The 14,871-nt window shown below is 38.9% G+C and overlaps 1 protein-coding gene across 1 annotated transcript in view; it reads right to left on the reverse strand.

The window, feature by feature from the left end:
• Window positions 1–14,871, reverse strand: part of TOGARAM1 (TOG array regulator of axonemal microtubules 1) — a 69,783-nt gene that overhangs the window by 39,472 nt on the left and 15,440 nt on the right. The window contains exons 2-8 of the mRNA XM_050956021.1: window positions 12,839–12,995; window positions 11,065–11,199; window positions 9,910–10,203; window positions 5,127–5,392; window positions 3,713–3,942; window positions 2,128–2,228; window positions 1,548–1,715 (exon numbers count right to left, since the gene is read on the reverse strand). Coding sequence (XP_050811978.1) covers window positions 1,548–1,715; window positions 2,128–2,228; window positions 3,713–3,942; window positions 5,127–5,392; window positions 9,910–10,203; window positions 11,065–11,199; window positions 12,839–12,995 — 1,351 coding nt within the window. The remainder of the gene's footprint in view (window positions 1–1,547; window positions 1,716–2,127; window positions 2,229–3,712; window positions 3,943–5,126; window positions 5,393–9,909; window positions 10,204–11,064; window positions 11,200–12,838; window positions 12,996–14,871) is intronic.

A 14,871-nucleotide genomic window follows, 5' to 3' on the forward strand; every position in this document is an offset into this window, starting at 1 on the left:
ACAGAGGATTGAGACCAAGCCATGCCAGGGCTACACAAACTGGAGAGTCAAAAGAATTCTTAAGCCCTTTAAGGCTCTGTCCCAGAAGAGCTGTTCTGTTTCCTGACTCAACCTCCATCTAACTCCTTCTCTATGGAAAGTTAACTTTAGGGAGATGGGGCTGATGCTGTTGAAACTTACCAGCAAATGATTGGTTTTTGATTCTGGATTTTTGCTTCTACTCCACTCCCCCCTTTTTTATTTTACGTAACATAATAGAAAGCCTGGAACTGGTTTGTTTGGGGGGAGGGGTTAATGTCTCCTCTGCTCCCCCTCATCCCCTCTCCCCCCCCCCCAAGAAAAAGGGTTATTAGTTGCTATTTATTTTATCAGGTACATCAAGCCTGGTCGTCTCCTTTAATTGAATAACTTTTTGAGGTTCTAACAAGCTGTTTAGTGCGAGCTTTTATACCTTAACCAAACAGGCATGGGAATCGTATCTTTAGCCAAACATTACTTATATTACAGTAGCAGCTAAGAACCTAACCAAGGATTGTCCTACATGTTGTACAAAGAAGAAGCCAGTGTCTGTCCCAGATGGCTTACAGTCATGGTGTTTCATAGGCAACAGGAATTAAACTGGTGTTAACAAACAAAAGTGTTAAACAGTCTGACTAAAATTCCTTCCCCCCCCCCCCTTCACTCCAGTTGCTCAGCTTTCAGTCTCTTGTAATGGCATCATGCCACTATATCTATGCTGACTGGAGAGTTTGCAGGGTAGATAAGTCCCCAAATTTTTAATGTTAAAAAGAAAAAGAAAAAACAAAAGAGCGGAAAACCATACTCTTTGGGGACAGATTCTCTTGGAGACTCTTTATACATCACACATGTCTATCAGGCTTTGAGATAAGACCAATACATTTCACATCAGACACTAAAATACTGCCACAGGATATTTACTTTAGCCACTACCAATCAGCCAGATTTTAAGTGATGTAAAAGGTGAAGATTGTATCCCTTAATCTGACTTTCATTTTCAGCCTTCTTGGTCAAAAAGAGAGACTATCATGGCTACATGCTAACAACAGCCAGAGTCAGAGAAACACATAAAAGCCATAATCCTTTCACCATAGGTAAGCTGGTTATGATGCACGGAGCAGTAGCTTTTGTATATTACTAATATGTGCCCAATGCTAAATCAATGCAACTGTTCAAGACTTCATGAGAACTTAAACACAAAAGCTTATGATTTATCTGCCTGAACTTTATCAATAACGATGTCTTAATTTAAAAAACGAAACATATATAGCTATATCCATATTTTGGCTGAGAAAAGTGAGATTCTGATAATTCATTTCAAGTCTTTTCCTATCCCGAAGACAGTTATCTAACACTATTTAATTAACTGCTTGTTGATTTCACAAATATATCTTAGTAAGATAAATAGCGATTGTAATTACAGGACCAAGCTGAATTCCATGAAATATTTGATTTATAAAAAGCTAACAAATGTTTGGGATTTTTTTGCCATAAATAGGACATCACAGGAACATAGGAAGCTCACTAACCTTTTGCAGGTTTACAATGCCTTTGATGCTCTTTGTTCTGACCTTTAAAAACACAAGGTGATACTTCTCTCTGCTTGTCATCTTCATAATCACCAGATCCATTTCCATAGTTCAGACGTTGGCCAATTATGCTCACATTAGAGGTTGCTTTATCATGAAATGTTATCCCTGAACAACAGAATCCATAGCAAAGTGTTCAGTATGTATCACTGAAATGGTGTGTCACCATTTCATAAACAAAAAAACCCTCACATGACCACATTTTTTGATAGCTCTGCAGGGTTAAGCCAGCTTTAATATGCCCTAGCTGTGTTACAGGAAAAGGAAAAGAAACAATCCCAGAAGTCTCCTCTCATACTCAAGCCCACAGTATGATTTCAAAATGGTCAATTACAATCTAATGAAGTAAAAAATATATATATATACTTCTGTGCTAAGATTTAATAGGTCAACTAAGACCAGATAAAATTAGATACTACTTAAGTAGGCTCGTTATGAAAATAATGGACAGAGCCTTAACTAAAATGGTTTCACTTCGACTGAATTAGTTATATCTTTCTTTTTATGCACAAGAAGTTACCTGCACTGGAGTTCTGTTCTACATTAGTACTTCTGTTCCTTGCTGAAGATAGTCTTGCTGGATGTGATTTGCATCCAAGTAGAGGAAAGATGTCTGAGCTGCTGCAATACAAAATCGTTTCTATAAATATATTTCTGAATGGCAGTAGGAGCCCTGCCTAAGAACATTTTTCATCTAAAGTGAAAACAGTACACGTTGGGTACAAAACATTTTCAACACATCATCCTCCACTATGAGTAGCTTCTTTTAAGAGCAAAAAGTGACAAGGCAGGTATATTGGAGAAGTTTCCATTTCTCCTGCCCAAGCTGGTATTTGTCCTGTGAACACAGAATTTCAATCTCCAATGCTGGAAAGCCAGCTATAGGCCTAACCGGAGCCCTAGTACCATCTCTTGTGGGCATTTGTGTAGTTACTGGAGAACTCTGGGTGTTCTTGTACCATCCTCTCTGGTTGGGAATGTGTTCACTTTGTGAGCAGACACCTACTGTGTTACTGTTCTGCCATGGCCAGGCCTACTTTGGTTCAGCCTGTCAGCTATGCCAGCAAGGCCCACATCAGCATCTGAACTAAACTCTCTCAAATATATAAAAAAACTTCAAGGTATTTAATGACTCCTGGGATGGCATTCTGTCACTCTGGCACAAATTCAAACTTCTTTAGATAGGTCATATCCTCCCTGGTGGATTAGACAGACTTGCATTAGCTGTGAGCACTGTCATACATTAAGGCTGCAATGTCAGGGACTAATGGAAAGGCTTGGTATTACAGAATACTGTTTCCAACACTCCTGGTCAGACCCAATGCTGCAACATGGCATGCCAGAGGTTTTTTCTGCTGGATTTTTGCATTATGTTCATCAAGCCTGAGCTGCATGCAGCTTGGCCATGTGCCTAGGAAGAAGGCAAGGAGAGGCTGTACTTGCAACACTCGGCAAAGTATTTCCCACTTCATTTTACAAAACTAAAAATAAGTACATACTGCAGCTAACTGCTCAACCTAGTGCAACATAAAAACAAATTCCATCAATACACTATCTCTTTGCAAAGGAGCTGAGAGAATGAAGGCATCACATAGAAAACAGTTCTCAGCAACTACTACCACTATGGAAATGCTGCATTAGTTGATAATTCAGGTTTAGCAACAATGAAAAAAGTTTATATTATTTGTTACATCCCCACTCAAAAATCTGTTTTTAAGAAAACGCATTCCTGATTAACTTTCCAGGTTGCAATAAGAAACATCTTCCTTCTCCTCCTGACATTCTCTGTTTTACTCATTTGTTTTGCCTGTGGTTCAGCTTCATTATAAAATATTTACTAGCAACTGCAGGGCTTTAACAGTTACTTTGTGTTACTATAGCTAGAGCTTGGCACTGGGTCAAAGAAAAAGCAGGAATGAATTAAACCACAGCAGCACAGTTCAATGTACGTTAAGTGGGAATAACTTTCAGATAAAATCTAGGCACTAAGCAAACCAATGTCATATTAAAAAAATGCAAGTTTCCCACCATTCAATATTTAACTAACCCCAACAGCGATTATGTCAGAATTCTCAATGGGGGTTTAACATATAAATTACACTCACGTTATCTTTCCCTGAGGGGTTGTGGACATTGGCGAAGTCAGAGATTCCTGACTGTAAACTCCACTTTCACTGTAAGAGCTCACATTTGGAGAGGAAGTGCGGGAAGGGAAGTCCATAGTCAGATCAAGTTTAAGCGCAGAATCGGGGCTCTCAAGATCTGAAGTGCTGCCACTCAGTTTTGCCCTCTTCTTAGCCGCACTATTACGGAGAGACCTAAGTGAACTCCGCATCTAAACAGAAATGAAAACCATGTCAGAGTTTACATGCTGCATGTATAATTTATTTAAACACAGGAACAAGTTGTCAAATACTAGCCTGCTTCTAAAAACGTAATTCTTATTTACTGTATGATGATAGTGCTGTGTCTATGCTCCCTTTCGGCAAGGTAATCTATATGGAGTCAATTATCAGTAAGTTATTTATTAGCTTTATGTCAGAGATCATTATTATTCTTATAAAGTGAAACAGACATGCACAATTTAATAGGACAACCAACGCAAATCCAAATGCTGTATGAACATCATATCTAGAGATGAAAGGTTTCTCTCACACACAATCCTTCTCTTTTAAAATAATTTTCTTAAATAGGTTCACGTTAAACAGAAGAGTTAGCTGACTCAATGGCGGTCTGTGGAAGGGAGCTCTGTGTCAAGGGCTGCAGCAAGGATGTGCTGGGCTGCATCAGTGACAGTGCACTTCAACAAACTACATGTGAACAGAGTTTGAACAAGAGATTTCTAGAAGTTAAACAGAAGTCACAGTAATCAAGCGCTTGGCTTTTTGGTATTTTCTATAAATCTATTAAATAAAATAAAGGATTAATTAAGTCCTACATTAAAGGTAGCATTGTGGTTTCAACTTGGACTAAATCAAAGAGTTGAGGCTGTATACATGTGTAACTCATGCCATGATACAATAATGGAGAACGTCAACATGCTGCTTTGAGAACCTCAAAATAGGAAAGTAAAATGAGGATATGCCCAGGGCACAGAGAGTGTCCCTCAATACTGACTTTTACCGGAGATATACCTACCTCTCTCAGAACCGGAAGGGACCCTGAAAGGTCATTGAGTCCAGACCCCTGCCTTCACTAGCAGGACCAAGTACCAATTTTTCCCCAGATCCCTCAGTCCCCTCAAGGATTGAACTCACAACCCTGGGTTTAGCAGGCCAATGCCCAAACCACTGATCTCTCTCCCCCTTCATAATTCCCCGCATTGCTTTAGTTAATTTCTGCCAGACACGTAACATTATCTTAATGTAGCCTTTTTGTATTCATTTCTTCTACACCTGAGATTTTAAAGGGGGTTGGCTTTAGTATCTGTATGGGCAGGGGTGGTGTTTTTTTTGTTTGTTTATAAAATACATATTCTAGCATCTTTTTAAAGTATGTAAAATCACATTCAAATCCAACCTCTTCCTGGTCTGACTCCTTATCATGGACATTTAATTCTGAAAGATCAACTGCAAGTTTCTTGTCTTTTTCACTCTTCCAAATATCATCAGACACTTCATTTTTCCGTCCTGCTGTGTTTAATTCAGATTTATCAGGCAACGGGCTTGCCCCCCTTGGTATTGGAGGGACAGGTTTGGTCCCATTCAATCCTCTCCGTGAAGCTGGCGATCTCACCAAGGCTGGTTTAAGCTGAATTGGAGAATGCTTCTCCTGTGAATTTTCCCCTGGGTAAGATGCAGACATAAGTCACCATTTCAGAAGAACAGTGGAAACACATCAGTCATTAGGATAAAACACATTCAATTTTCATGAAACAAAGCAAAAATATTTTTTTTAAAAAAGGTGATTTATTCTTACTAAATACACATTTGTGAAATGAAGTTTAGTTATTATTTCAATATTTTAAGAACAATTTTGGTTGAAGCAGCACAGCATTTTCACTAGGAAATTCTACATGTAATTTTGTTGCACATAGAATATGCAAATAGCTCATGATACAGATGATGTGCAGAAACCTAATGACACCAATAAGAGGATAAATTTGTTTAGACCTTTCCTTTGAGATTTCCTAATTTTATTTACTGAGATACAGTAAACTCTACTAAATCACACTTATTTGTTCCCATGCATTATAATCTTCACATAAAATTGGCCACATTTAACTGCCTCTCTAGAAAACAAAAAAAGTCTCGTATTACTAAAATGTCATTTTTTTTTACAAAATATGCTCAAGTATATCAGCATACCATGAAGTATCAAATACTAAATTACAGTTGATAAAATTAATTGAAGTACATTTTGTGATGCATAATCCTCACTTTTTTATTCTAGGTTTTCAATTACTTGAAAGTTTGCAAAATTCAGTAACTCACAATGGGTTTTGAGAGTGAATTCCTGAATTAAAACTATACATATGGTAAAAAGTAATAATGTCCTGTGTGTATACCATACAAATTTCATGGAGGAGACCAGTTTCTCTCAATTAGGGGGTCCTGATCCAAAAGGGAGTTGCGGGGGGGGGGTCACAAACTTATTTTAGGGGGATCAGAGTATTGTCACCCCTTACTTCTGAGCTGTCTTCAGAACTGAGTGGCCAGAGAGTGAGGCTGTTGGCCAGGTGCCCAGTTCTGCAGGCAGCAGTGCAGAAGTAAGGGCAGCAGTACCGCAATACCTCCTGCCTTCAACTCCTTTTTGGGTCAAGAGCCCTACAATTACAACACTGAAATTTCAGGTTCAAATGGCTGAAATCGCAAAACAGACAATTAAAAAAATCCTATGGCAGTGGAACTGACCAAAATGGACCGTGAATTTGGTAGGGCCCTATTTCTGATATGTGAAAGGTCATAAAGAACTGCCAAAAGTAAACCATTTTAGTTATGCATACATGTTTTTCAATATTGTATTTTAGTTTGTTTTACAAAATGTCAAGCAATACTATATTGAACATCTTTGGCTCCTTACTCAGGAATTTTCACTGCTTGCCACCTTTCTGGCATCTTTGCCCTACACTCTACCATTACAGTAACCTAACAACACTAGCAGCGGCTTACAAAAGTGTTTCCCATTTGTCTGGAATACTTCCTCTCAGGAGATGTAAATTGGTCTTTTACATATGTTTGGGAGGAATAAAATGCACACATTAAATAGTACTCTAAATTTATCTTTCTGAATCTAGAATAAATAAAAGTTTTCTGGTTCCACGATAAATGCTGTTAAAAGCTGCTTTGCTAAGACGACTATTCTCGTGAAAGAACAAATGGCTAGGCATGCAAACAATAGGCTATCAATACTTGTGCTTCATCAGGACAGTCACTTTAGTGGGAAAACTGCCAAATAACTAATTTAGGACTTTTCTACAAAAGAAAGCTGCACTGGTTGAACTTAAAAGTGTTATTTTAACTTGCTTTAGTCAAACCACTGCAAAAAGCTGTGTGATCCCTCTTCATTTGGTTTAAACTAGGACCATTTTGTTTTAGTTTAAATACGTTAAAGCTATGTCTACACTGCACCGCTTTTAGTGACATGACTGTGTCGTTACAGCCGTGCCACTAAAAGTCATGCAGCGCAGCTGCTGTTTGTCAGCTCTCCTGCCAACAGGAGACTTCCACCCCCAACGAGCGGCGTTTGCATTGTTGGCAGGAAAGTGCGCCTGCCGACAACATGCTGCTCACACTGGTGCTTGTCGCAGGCAAAACTTTTGTCTTTCAGAGGTGTTAAAAACAAAATACCTGAAAAATAAAAAAGTTTTGCCATGTAGCTAAAAGCTGTGTAATGCAGATATAGCCTAAGAATCAGCATAAGGGCTTGTCTACACTGGCACTTTACAGCGTTGCAACTTTCTTGCTCAGGGGAGTGAAAAAACACCCCCCCCCCCCCGAGTGCTGCTAGTTTCAGCGCCGTAATGTGCCAGTATAGACAGTGCTTCCAGTGCTGCGAGCCGTGCTCCCAAAGCTAGTAGCTACACCTCTTGTGGAGGTGGTCTTCTTAGAGCTCTCCCAGCTATGCCGTGACTGCAGTTGCGTTTTAATGTTGTCACTGAAGACGTGCCCTAAGAAACTGAAATAAGCTGCTATCATTTGTAGGCCGCCTCTCTGGCTGCTTGTTCTCTTTTGTAGGCTGCCTCTCTCTCTTTTTCTTAGTTCCATCTTTTTTTGTTTTATTTCCAGTTGTTGCCTGTGTTCAGCTTTTTTGAATTGTTCTTCTGCCTCCCTTTTTTCCTTGGAAGTTATGGTTCCTGTTTTCTTGTGTTGGGGTGCCCTCTGTGTTTGTTGTCTGAACTGCAGGTTCTCTGTTGCCTCCTGGGGTCTGCCTAGCAACAGTGCCTTTTTCCCTTTTTTCCTCCAGCTAATCTTTTCAATGTAAAGTAAACCAGAAAAACCACTTTATTTGCATGTGTATAGTGCTGGTATTTAACTCCTAATGGGAGTGCTATTGTGTCACAAAAGACCCTTTTGTCACAGCTTAATGGTTCCTTGCTTAATATGCAAGCCAGAAACTGCAAGAGAGAGCAGAGAAAAAAAAATTCTCTTTGGTTCCCTTTTAAAACCAAACTGTTTCTCTCTGCTTAAAAGCCCCTAGCAGAGAAAAGAAAAATATAATATTCCTACTGGCTTCTGGATTCTCTCTTTCCCACAAATGCTGCCACTCATATCATAACCTAGTCCCAGATTTGGACCTTAGCGTACAAAATATGGGGGTTAGCATGAAAACCTCCAAGCTTAGTTACCAGCTTGGACCTGGTAAAGCTGCCACCACCCAAAAAATTAGAGTGTTTTGGGGCACTCTGGTCCCCCCAAACCTTCCCTGGGGACCCCAAGACCCAAATCCCTTGAGTCTCACAACAAAGAGAAATAAACCTTTTCCTTTCCCCCCTCCAGGTGTTCCTGGAGAGATGCACAGAAGCAAGCTCCGTGAATCTAAACAGAGGGATTCCACCCTCCCCGTTTCCAGCCTTGGAAAACAGAAGTACCGAGAGCTAATCTCTCTTCCCCCCTCACCCAGAGGGAATGCAAAGTCAGGCTAGTAAATCTAACACACACAGATTTCCCCCTGACTTCCTCCTCCCACCAATTCCCTGGTGAGCACAGACTCAATTCCCTGGAGTTCCCCACTAAAGAAAAACTCCAACTGGTCTTAAAAAGAAAGCTTTATAAGAAGAAAGAAAAATACATAAAATGGTCTCTGTATTAAGGTGACAAATACAGGGTCAATTGCTTAAAAGAAATATGAATAAACAGCCTTATTCAAAAGAACACAATTTAACACATTCCAGCAACTATACCATGTAAATACAAAAGAAAAAAAACAAACAATAACCCCTATTGTATTATGATCTCTGTACTCACAACTTGGAAACAGAAGATTAGAAAGCAGGAAACAGAAATCCTCCCATAGCCGAGAGAGAGACAGGCATAAGACAAAGAACTCAGACACAAACTTCCCTCCACCCAGACCTGAAAAAGTCTGATTTCCTGATTGGTCCTCTGGTCAGGTGCTTCAGGTTACCTCTTTGCAAGTGTAAGAGACATTAACCCTTAGCTATCTGTTTATGACAGCTGCCCTTAAACTAAAAGAAGAGTGTCCAGACAAAGGTTTAACTAAATCCATTTAAAAACAATTTCAGTTTAAACCAGTGCAAGTTCCTTGCACAGACGAGGTCTTACACTGAGTTAATGGCAATGACTGATGTTGAAACTGGGATGGAATTAGCACAAAAATTCCAATTACAGGCACATTTGGCCTTAATTAGATATTAAATGGGTGTGAAATTGCGAGAACTGGTCATAGAATACAGAAGTTTCCAAATAAAGATTAAAAGGGAAAAAAAGGCAAAATGCAGTGAGTATCATTTTCTTTTACATTCATTCATTCGGGTATTTTATAGCATTTAAGTTTTTTAGATTGTTTTTCTTTACAAATGCTATCTCCAGCAGAGAATTCTTGCCTAGCACATTACATGTGTGCACTTATCTTGAGTATAAAAGCAGAAACATTTAGATTAATCTAACTGCAAAGTGTTTTGTTTTTTAACGTATAAACAAACAAAAGAGCCAAATTTTCAAAAGCTGGCATGTGACCATGTGCCTATAACAGTGCATATACAAAACCCACTTTACGTGCACAAGCGAGATAAGTGCACATTTCCCAATGCATTCGCACAGATGCAGGTTTTGCATACACTTTTTTGAAGGCTACTTTCAAAGTGTGACCGTAAACTTTTATTTTTCTGCAATATTTTTACCTGCATTGTCTCCTGACTTTTGACTGAGAAGCTTCTTCTGAGGACTTGGCTTGGGCAACCCTTCAAAGCTCTTAAGTGGCCAGGAATTTGAAAAGCTAACAGCATGATCTTGAGACTTCTTTGGAGATTCAGCAGGAGGGGAGGTGTACTTTGGACTGTTTCTAGGTGATGAGAGTGGATAAGATGGAAGAATGAAGGCCCCTTGGCTTGTGTTAGAACTTGGAAAGGACAAAGTACGCTCTGCTGGACTGCAAAAAGTTCGTTGAGTCTTGGTAAAATTTAGGCTGGCACAAACTGATATTAGAAGGAATGAAAAAATATTATTTATACTAATTAACCTCTGTAACAACCAACAGCATTTCAATTTTACTTCTCTTTCTATTCAACTTGTCCTTCAATTAGGTTTTAAAATACTCTGAAAAAAAACTAAATTTTAGGAGGAATCAAGCATTATTTTGTCAAGAACTTGTCCACACATTAGAGTTAACCCAGAATAAAGCAGGATGCTCTTATTCCAAAAGAAGAGTGCCTTATTTCGAATTGGTTTATCCAAAATGGATTAAATCAATTCAGAATAAACACACTTACTCTGGAATAAGACCATTCCCACTTGGAGGTAATCAGGAACAGCTATTCCAGAATTACTCTCCATGTAGACAAACCCACAGCTGATAATCACACTCAAGTCCATGACAATCATCATCTTTAAAATATCAGTCTAAAACAGTCAAAATGCTAGATTCAATAGAATACCATTAAGAAGACAGACATTTAATTCTGGTTGGGTATACAATTACAGCAATAATTTGCAGTGAAATAATACATTTACCCAAACTACTACAAGTGAAGGTCAGAGCTTTGACCTGAGCGAAAGATGCAAGCTAATAGATGAATTGTTCATATCATCTAATTTCATGTATTTAGTACAAGCTACATGGTCTCAAAAATTCTACTTCCATGTTTCTGTTTGGTTATGCTTTGACTACAAGCTATTTGTTTTTTCATCTCATCTATGTTTTTACTAAACAGAGAAAATTGCCAGATCATATTTGATCCAAATAAAAATAAAATATGTACTAAGAGGCCTGATACAGGACAACACAATAAAACTCTCAAATGTCTCTGAAATGTGGAGTATGTTTATAGTCCATGTACCTTTATCTTGCCGATGGTTATTTAATCCTAAAAGTTGTAAATCAGAACCCACACTACCACTCTTTCCACATATTTGTGAGTATCCAAGTTGTCCACATTTCCCTGAAATATGTGGCTGATGAGAGCCCACACCACCTTACAAAAGGAAAAATAAATTAAATTTCAGCAAGTACCTCCATATGCAGCTTATTAAAAGACTAACAAGACCACAACTAAAACCTTCTTTGAATAGTTATAAAATTAATATAATTAATTAGTGATTAAAAACACTTTTAATTTGGATAATAAAACCTAAATGAAAAGTTTGAAAGTTTTCAGTGCTGCACTCATGGGTTTCTAAGCAACCTTATAATGTCCTTCATGCACATAAGCTAGAATAATGGCTGGCACTCATGCAAAGAAGCTTGTGGTTCTACCAAGGCACATACCAACAATGGGATTTGTAGTAGGTGAAACAAAAGCCAAACAAATAATTTCTTCTTGGAATATGGAAAAATAAAAGGGAGAAAAATGCCTTAAAAGCAGAAAAATAAGTTTCTTTAAAATGACACTCTTAACATAACAGTAAGTACACTTGGAATTCTGTCACTGCTCCCCAAAGGGAGTTGAATATACACAGTGCACTGCCAAGAAAAGGGAATAAATCAAGATTGGTCTTGCCCAGTGTCTTCAAGTGCCTTTTCACTATTCTAATACAAAAGATAGCTATCATAGGTTAGGCACTGCACTGAATGCCCAATCTTCTATAGAATTGATCTTTAAAAAGGTTCCCAATTATTTTAAAAGGGAAAAATATCTCATTCTTCAAAACTGTTCTCAAAAGTCACTTTTCACCACCAACAACTATTCAGGCACTTTCTAGTTTTATGTCTATCCCCGACCAATTATTAAAAAAAAAAACAGAAAAGGGAAAATGTGAACATACGGCGTAGAAAACCATTTCACTGCTGACCAAAAAATATTTCTGAAAAGGCTACATTATATAAATGTAGCCATTGCTGCATGTTGCCCAATTTATTTTTTAGTGCTCCATTTATTAAGGTTACTATTCAATAGGGTCTTTGCTAGAACAGTTTCCATGGCAACGAATCACTATTTTCTCAAATTGTTCCCATACAGAAGTTGTCTCAAATTGTTCCATTGCTCTTTAATTTACCGTTCAATCTGAAATCTGAACTATATTTTACACAATGCGAGAATGCTAGTCAAAACTATTTCCTTGCTGATCTACACAGAAATTGTGATACAGCATTTTTTCTACATTTTCAAATCAGGAGAAAGGTCTTGACTGAAGGTCACCCTGAAATTATGTCATTCATTTTAGTTGTTAAAAGACTGAACTATTTCCTATTAATCATTTCTTAAATGGCAAATTAAATTACATACTTTAAAACTAAGGGCATGTGCACACACACGCGCTAAACTGATTCAACAAAAAGTGTGATGTTAAACAAATTTAGTTAAAACAGTGCAAATTTCTGTGTAGACCAGGATTAAGAATCTGTGACTGTAGTTCTGAGTTGGTGTAAATCAGCATTGTACCAATGATTTCAATATAGCTATGCCATTTACTGCAGCTGAGGAAATAACCCTGTTTTTTATTTACTCAATACTGGTGCTTTCCTGTTTAAAAAACACAAAAAATCACCAAATAATTAAACATTCTCAGAATGCTGTAAATGAGCACAGATGTCTTATCAAGTTATTCTAAATCCACCTGATCACTAACAGATCTACTGCGTATTTAAACATAATTATCCACAACGATACTTACCAGGACAAACAGCAGAATGCTCAGGGTTAAGATCTAGACTATTCTGAAATAAATTCCTTGAAGCTTTTTTTCTGCTAAAAAATAAATCACCACTGACTGGCATTCCTTGAGAAGATCTTAATTTTGGAGAATGAAGGAAATCATTGTATGGACAGAACTGTAAGAAAATGGAAAATGTAAAGAAACATTTATTCATATCAATAATGTGCTCGATCTTCTTTCCTTATAAACAGTGGAATCCATAATTACCTACTGTAACATTATATTCAGAAGCCACCCTCAAATAGTAAGTGTCTTCATTTAGGATCTGCACCATTGCCAAGATAGTCATAGGGGATGTAATGTACTACAAACTGTGGTGTCAGATGGAGGGGAACAGCACTGAAACCAGCAGCCACTGCTGCAGTCCACCAAGCGGGCAGGACAGGTCAGGAATGAGAATCTTACCCTGGATGCTCTCAATGTGCAACTGTGTAACAGTGTCTCCATGCAATTTACAACTCCCTGCACCCACAGAAAGGTATCTGGCCCATAATGTGTACATTCTAGAACTAGCTATGCAGAATGAAAAGGGCAAAAAAAACAAAGATTCTCGCCTCAGCTCTGACCCTTACATGCCACTCTGGTGGTGAACAGGACACCCAGCAACAACCACTACCCTCACAAGCCCCAGTGAAAGCAGTATAATTGTGCATGCCGGAGAAGGGAAGGGACATCTACCGACACTTAAAAATTCTGGGCTCTGACACAGCTCAGAGACAGCAGTTAGGAAGCTGTCATTTATAACAGCTCTAATTTACATGATGGGCTGCACCAGCCTCCAGCCAACCCAGAATCTCTGTGCACACCTCTAAGAGGCACAGCACAGAACTGGACTCAAAAGTCACAACTGATTTCTGTTATTCTGAAACTTACAAACGTCATTTTTCCAATTACCTTACCTTTAAGACAAGCTTTCCTGAAGTGACCCAGATACAATGATTCATCAGTATACAAGCAGGGATGAAGCAAGAATAAAATCTTTTATGCAAGTAAAGGTATTCAATTTGTTACCATTTAAATTTTATTTTAAAATTACAAACAGAAAATCAGAGAGTAGGGATCCGGATGTAACTCCCCACTTTTATTTTTTATTACTGATGTTTCAAATCCTGCTTTCCAAGAGTCCTGGCTAAACAGAAGAAATCTCAGATAATCGTTTACTGGAGGACTAGAAGGCTCAAGGGACTGATAAATGGGATATGGAGCCTTTTGGTGGCCTGAATGCAGCATACGCTGGTTGCAGTATTGCCAATCCAAAGTGTTATAAATCATAAATCAGACTCCCCCCTCCCCACCAAAAAAAAATCATGAACCCCTACAATCTAAATTTGAGCCTCTAGGGATCATATTTTTAAAATTTCTTCTGCAAGCATTAGGATTAGATCAGGGATGGCCAACCTGTGGCTCCAGAGCCACAAGCGGCTCTTCAGAGGTTAATATGCGGATCTCTGCATAGGCACTGACTGAGGCTGGAGCTACAGATGCTAACTTTCCAATGCGCTCACTGCTCAACTGCCTGCTCTGCCCCAGGTCCTGCCACCACTCCATCCCTCCCCCCATGGTGTCTCCCCCTCCCCCCGAGCCTGCCATGCCCTCGCTCCTCCCCTCTCCTCACCAGAGCCTCCTGCACATGGCAAAACAGCTGACTGCAGTGGGCAGGAGGCATGGGGAGAGAGGGGGAGGAGCTGAATGGCAGGGCTGCCAGTGGGTGGGAGGCACTGCGGGTTGGAGGGGGGGTAGCGGATCGCGGGCTCCTGACATATTACTGTGGCTTTTTGTCAATATTCATTGATAAATTCTGGCTCCTTCTCAGGCTCAGGTTGGCCACCCCCGGACTAGATTAATTTTTTTTAACAAAATATGAGATTCTCACGTAATTCCAGGAGCTGAGGCTTTAGGAAAACACTAAATATGTGAACTGCTATAAAATTACAAGAATTGGCAACGGAGTTGATCACTGCATAGTGATCAAAAGCCAGTCTATATGAAGA

The sequence above is a fragment of the Gopherus flavomarginatus genome, chromosome 5 (assembly GCF_025201925.1).
Source record: "Gopherus flavomarginatus isolate rGopFla2 chromosome 5, rGopFla2.mat.asm, whole genome shotgun sequence".
Lineage (NCBI taxonomy): Eukaryota > Metazoa > Chordata > Testudines > Testudinidae > Gopherus > Gopherus flavomarginatus.